Consider the following 6,679-nt stretch of genomic DNA (forward strand, 5'->3'; position numbering starts at 1 on the left):
ACACATTAAAGAGCCACTTGCAGTTCACAAGCCTCACCCTGAGCATCACTGGGTTAAAACATGTGAGCAAATGAGTTTTTAAAAGCCAGAGAAGTGGCTTAACACTGTAAGGGCATGGCTACACTTGCGGATGTAGAGCGCTTTGAGTTAAACCTGCCTTCGGAGAGCGCAGTAGGGAAAGCGCTGCAGTCTGTCCACTGACAGGAACAAGCGCACTGGTGTGGCCACATTTGCTGCACTTGCAGCGGCATTGGGAGCAATGCATTATTGGCAGCTGTCCCACAGGGCACCTCTTCCCATTCTGGAGCTGTGGCTTGTGGGAAGGGGGCAGAGGGTGCAAGGCATTCCGGGTCCTGTCCAAATGCCCCATGATGCATCGGTTCGCATCCCAGCAATCCCCGTGCTTCCGCCCACATTTGGCGCCACCTTGCAATGTTTTTTGTACTGCGCGCTCTGTCTTCTCTTTTGGTCTGCGGGAATAGAGCCCGAACTGCTGAGGAGTATGCTGATGGGTCTCGCCAGCACGTCACATTTGGCAGTCGAGTTATTCCTTATGATCCAAAGTGACAGTGAGGGCTCCGACAATGATATCGACTTGAGTAACGCATATGACATGAGTTTGCTTGTGGCATTCACGGACATGCTCACCACCGTGGAACGCTGCTTTTGGGCTCGGGAAACAAGCACTGAGTGGTGGGATCACATCGTCATGCAAGTCTGGGATGTCGAGCAGTGGCTGCAAAACTTTCAGATGAGAAAAGCCACTTTCATGGGACTGTGTGAGGAGCTCACCCCCACACTGCGGCGCAAGGACACGAGATTGAGAACTGCCCTGGTGGGGGAGAAGTGGGTGGCTATTGCAAACTGGAAGTTGGCAACTCCAGACAGCTACCGATCGGTTGCTAACCAGTTTGGAGTAGGGAAGTCGACTGTTGGAATCGTGTTGATGCAAGTTTGCAGGGCCATTAATCGCATCCTGCTTAGAAGAACCGTGACTCCGGGTAACGTGCATGACACTGTGGATGGCTTTGCACAAATGTGTTTCCCTAACTGCGGAGGGGTGATAGATTGCACACATATTCCAATTCTGGCACCAGCCCACCTAGCCTCCGAGTACGTTAATCAGAAGGGGTATTTCTCTGTGGTTCTCCAGGCGGTTGTGGATCACCGTGGGCGTTTCATGGACATTAATGCAGTCTGGTCCAGAAAGGTGCATGACGCACACATCTTTTGGAACTTTGCCTCTTCAGGAAGCTGCAAGCCGGGACTTTTTTCCCAGACCACCGTAGGGGAAGTCGAAATGCCCATTGCGATCCTTGGAGACCCAGCTTGTCCTTTAATGCCGGGGCTCATGAAACCCTACACAGGGAGCCTTGACAGCAGCAAGGAGCGGTTCAGCAACAGGCTGAGCCAGTGCAGAATGATGGTGGAGTGTGCTTCTGGCCGTTTAAAGGGCCGCTAGTGCTCTTTGTATGGGAAGCTGGACCTGGCCGATGACAGAATCCCCGCAGTTATATCCACCTGCTGTACCCTCCATAACATTTGTGACGGGAAGGGTGAACAATTCACTCAGGCATGGAACTCGAAAGTTCAACACCCGGAGGCTGAATTTGAACAGCCAGAGAGGAGCTGCAAGGATTAGGGATGCATTGAGGGAGCAATTTGAAGCTGAAAGCCACCAGTAATGTCTGGTGCCCTGCACGGGAGTGAAGTGCAGTGGTTCCAATGTTAGTAGGAATCTGTGTCTGCTATGTATGATACACTGACTTGCAGGGCCTGTTGCTTTCCTTGGCTAAAGTATCTTTTAGTTAATGCAATAATAAAGAATGTTTTCAAAGCCAAAAAATTCATTTATCGAAAAGAAACACAACTGCTTGGGAAACAGAAAGGGCAAGGGGGTGGGGTGGGGAACGGTACAATCACAGATTTGCGTATGTCCTGTTATCATACTCAGCCTTCCTGTCTGGAGTGCTGTGCAATGAGTGCTACACTTCAGGATGGCTATACTGCATGGTGATGGGAGTTCAGTGCAGAGGGTAAAGGTCGTAGTTTTCAGGGCTGGGTGGTGAAGCTACAGGTGTTGGAGGCAGCTGGTGGCGGTTAAGAACCCGGATGTTGGGGAAAGTGGGTTGGAGGTGACATGGGGTCACAAGGGAAAGACTTCTGGGACAAGGGCTGCAGGAGGGGGGTCAGGCACAGTAGTGTTCCGCCTGCATGGCTATGAGCACCTGGATCTAGTCCATTTGGCGCTCTATTATGCTTATCAGTCGATCCGTGCTTTGCTGCCGGAGCACCGCGCTTTTGTGCCGGTGCTCCTCATTCTGCTGGTGAATCCTCCTTTCACTGTCCTGCCACTCCTTTACTTTTTGATTTTCATTACTTGAATGCTGCATTACTTCATGTAACGTCTTCCTTGCTTCTACATGGCCTCTTTCTGATGTTTTGGAGTCTTTCGGCTGGTGATAACAGGGACAGTTGAGATCTCAAGGTTGCATCTGTAAAGGCAAAATGCAACACTTAACAGAGGCAGCATTGTTCACACCAGACAGAGCAATGATTCCCCCATACTTAAGGGTAAACACAGTCTACACAATAGCATAATTTGCCCGTCCCAAAACGAGTGCACAGAACCCACAGGAGCCCCAAAATGGTGAGTAAGCACAGGGTCAAGCGTGACTGATTATTTCACGGCTGTACTGTCCTCTGGGTTTCTGTGCCTTGGGGAGAGCCAACAGCGGCAGGGGGCCCCTATACTGAACACTGTCCCCACATTTTCCACAGGAGTTCGTCCTGAAAGATATCTCGCTGCTGAGGGTGACCTGGGAAGCAAGGGAGGGTCTTCTACTGCAATGCAGATTCCGCCCTGGCCCGTATGCAGCTTGCCTGTGTGCAGCAATGGTCCCCCCGCCCCCCACGGCACAGTGGCGTGGACCAGTTAGCCTTACTGGGATGAGGACAACAGTGGTTCTCCTGAGAAACCTGTGCAAGCGCATTACCCAGCTTCTGCATGAGACCTTTGAAGAGAGATCACTGAGGCCGATTACTACGATGTGAGAGAGCACATCAACGCCCTATTCTGCATCTAGGCATGCATGCATCCCTAACCCTCCTCGCACCAACAGCCCGCACCAAACAACTTCCTTCCCAAAACAAAAGTCCCTTACCGGGAACCTCCTCTGGTGTTTGTCCTTCCCCAAACACCGGCAGCCGCGACTGGCTACTTTCCTCCTGGCTTGAGAGCAGCTCCTGGCTGCATGCATCTCGGGATTCCGGGGTGTCTTCCTCCGCCTCAGCACCCTCGCTCCCGCTTTGCTGCTGCTCCTCCTCCCGCCTTGTTGAACTGGGCTCTGAAGTGTCCATGGTGATACTCAGAGTGGAGGTGGGGTCGGCCTAAAGTATCACGTCCAGCTCTTTGTAGAAACAGCAGGTCATGTGGGCAGCACCGGAGCGGCTGTTTGCCTCGCGGGCTTTGCGGTAGACATTCCACAGCTCCTTCACTTTAACCCTGCACTGCAGTGCATCCCGGTCATGGCCCCTTTTCATCATGTCCCTTGATATCTGCCTGATGGTATCGTAATTCCTACAGCTGGAGCACAGCTGCGACTGGACAGCTTCCTCCTCCCAAACACCGGTGAGGTCCAGCACCTCGCCATTGTTCCATACTGGGAATTGCCTGGCGCTTGGAGGCATGGTCAGCTGGAAAGATTCACTGAGAGCACTCCACGCCTGGCTGAGCAAACAGGAAGAGGATTTTCAAAATTCCCAGAGAATTTAAAGAATTCTGACGGTTGATCACCTGAGGGCAGGGCAGTAGAGTTCAAAGTGATGACCAGAGTGGCTAGAACAGGCATTGTGGGACACTTCTGGAGGCTGATCAGAGTGCTGTAACAGACCAGGGTGTCCACACTGGCACCGCGGTGCTCCCGTGGGGGCGCCCAAAATGTTATTCGCTTGCCGAGGTGGAGCAGACCAGCCGCGGAGTCAGAGTGCTCTACGTGCCTTGCCAGTGTGGACGGGTAGCGAGCTAGTGCGCCAGTGCGCCCGGGGCTCCTTTAATGCACTGTAACTCGCAAGTGTAGCCAAGCCCGAAGACTGTTTATCCAGAAATCTGAGTTTCTAGAGGTAATAACTAGAGTTTTGTAAGCGTGTGTTTACATACAGAACTTATACCAGTAAAAAGTATGGAATGACTTTAAAGCACTATAGTTATACTGGCGTAAGTCCCTGAGAGGGACACACTTATTCTGGTATAAGTGCCCTTTCCCAGGTTAACTTTGGAAGGGTTTCAAGGCCTGGTCTACACTTAAAAAACTTAGGTTGACATACGTACAGCGCTCAGGGGTATGAAAAATCCACAGCCTCCTGAGCATCATAACTAACCTGACCTAAGCCCTGTGCAGACACAGCTAGGTCAATGGAAGAACACTTCTATTACCTAGCGACCGTCGCCTGGGGAGCTGGTGTTTCTACAGCGATAGAAAAGCCGCTTCCATTACTGGAGTCTGCATCCACACTACAGGGCTATGTACTGTAGCTACATCCCTGTCGTCTGGACTAAGCTCATCATCATAGTGAACTGCTCCACAAAAACACAGCAAAAGCCTCCTGGCGTTATCACTTAACTAGAATAATTCTTCAGGGGCAAAGACTGTTGACGGGAGCTCAGCAAACAGGGATCAAGTGTTCGCCAAGGCTCTCCACGTGCCTTTTGGGGTGTTCAGCGCCGCCACTGGGCCCTAGCCGCTCTTTGCCAGCCCAGGGCTGGGCTGAGAGCAGCACTGCTCTCCTTCGTGGCCAGGGCCCGGAGCAGCTGGTGGGAAGGACGGGAGGACCACGGGCCTTTCCCCGAGCAGACACACGCAGTGCGGCATGGGAGGAAACCCTGTGCCCCAGCAGGCGCGCGGGCAGACCCACAACACACACGGCGTGCCGGCGCAGGGCACCCCGCGCGCGCGCGCGCGCGCGCGCACACACACACGGCCTGAGGGCAGGAAAGTATCCCGCCGCGCGCGCGCGCACGCACACACACACACACACGGCGTGACGGTGCAGGGCACCCACGCTGGGAAGCGGGAAGAGAGCCCACCCCACTGAACGGGGGCTATGGCTGCTGCGGCCAGTCACAGCCGTTGCGGCGTCACGTGACGGCGGTCAGGCCCGTTGGGCCAGGCGGTCGCGAGGGTTCCCCGCGCGCGAGCGACACTGACCGGGGTGTGGCTGGGGAGGGCGGGCCGCTCTGCGCGCGCTAGCGCCTCATTGCGGGCTCCCTGCGGCCGGTTCTCCTTCTGCTCCTCCATCGCCCCGCCGCTCGCCAGGCCGCCTGCCGCGCCGCTCTCGGCGCTGGGAAGAGGCGGAGCGGCCGCTCCCTCGTGGCACGGGCACGTCGCCACGCAGCCCCGCCTCTCCGGGCGGGGGATGATGGGCGGGCGGGCGCGTGCCGGCAGGGGCGGGCGCGGCGCCGGCGGCGTTTCGCGGGCTTGCACCCGGTGGCTGTGTGGGAGTCGCCGGGGCGACCCTGGGCGGTGCCCGCCGGCCCCTTGGGGAGCAGCGGGCGCTGGAGGCTCTGCCCCGTGGCCCTGTCACCTCCGGCCCTCGCGCGTTCTCCTGCGCTCCCCGGGACGCGCCGCAGCCCGGCCGGGGCAGGCCTCGGCGGCGCCCCAACCTGGGAACGGCCTGTGGCCACCCGGGAGCGGTGCAGCGCCTGCCTGGCCAGCCAGGGCGGGCGGCGGGGGAAGGCAGCGCGGCCAGCCGCGGGTGGCTGAAACGGCGGGCGGTTAGAGCGGCCCGTCAGTCACGCCCGGGCCGGGCGAGCGGGCCCCGGGCATTCTTCTGCCTGTGTGCCTGGGAGAAGCCCTCCGGCCGGCGCGGTGCCCTCTGCACCCTTAACTGCGTGGCTGAGGGGTTTCCCGCCCCTGAGCAACCTGGTTATAGTGATGTAAGTTTATCGGGTAGACCTGGCCCTGGACTTAGCAGGTTTCACCACCTGTGCATAGAATTATCACAGCTTGTGTAAACGTGCAGCTTTACACCTGAACGCACCAAAAGAGGGCGAAGGGTTGGTCCCCCCCTTTACCAATTCTGGCATTGAGCCAAAGAAATAGTAAGAGCTGGTATGCTTCTGAGGGTTAGGGTTAGGATCAAGGAACTATGAAGGCTCCAGATTACCTTAAAGCTCTCAGTCCCTTGGTTTGAATGCTCCCATTAGTATATGTTCATAGTCCAGAGGCTGGAGCAGGAAAGAGGCAAAATGTTCCGCTGAGAACAGGCAGGCTCAGTGCACAGTACAAGCCCAGCACTACTGGCACCACAGAAGGAGGGATGAAAACACACTCTGAGATGAATGAAGCTGTTCATACCTCTCAGTGCCATTGTTCCAGGCTGCATTCATCTCCATGGGCATTCTCCTTCAGAGGAGAATATTTTAATGAGATGAACTGGCCACTTCACACCTCACTAAGCCTCATATGACTTTGATGGCTGAGAATAGTTCCTTTCCCATGGACTAGGGCAGGGGTTCTCACACGTTATTGCACCCCAACCCCCTTCTGACAAAAATTACTACAAGACCCCAGGAGGTGGGGACCGAAGCCTGAGCCTGCCCAAGCCTTGCCACCCCGACGGGGGCAGGGAGAGTTAAAGCCCCACCTCCCCAAAGCCCAAGGGCTTCAGCCCCAGGCAA

General features: G+C 55.9%; 1 protein-coding gene across 2 annotated transcripts in view; it reads right to left on the reverse strand.

The window, feature by feature from the left end:
• Positions 1-5,386, reverse strand: part of ERI1 (exoribonuclease 1) — a 30,200-nt gene extending 24,814 nt beyond the window's left edge. Inside the window, exon 1 of one of the 2 annotated variants that reach the window (XM_074949902.1) lies at positions 158-1,097. In XM_074949902.1, the coding sequence (XP_074806003.1) occupies positions 158-370 (213 nt within the window). In that variant the 5' untranslated portion in view covers positions 371-1,097. Of the gene's footprint in view, positions 1-157; positions 1,098-5,207 lie in introns of those variants that run through there. The other variant, XM_074949903.1, reaches the window with a different exon arrangement.
• Positions 5,387-6,679: the final 1,293 nt, after the last annotated feature.

This window comes from Natator depressus, chromosome 4 (assembly GCF_965152275.1).
Source record: "Natator depressus isolate rNatDep1 chromosome 4, rNatDep2.hap1, whole genome shotgun sequence".
NCBI classification, from domain to species: Eukaryota; Metazoa; Chordata; order Testudines; family Cheloniidae; genus Natator; species Natator depressus.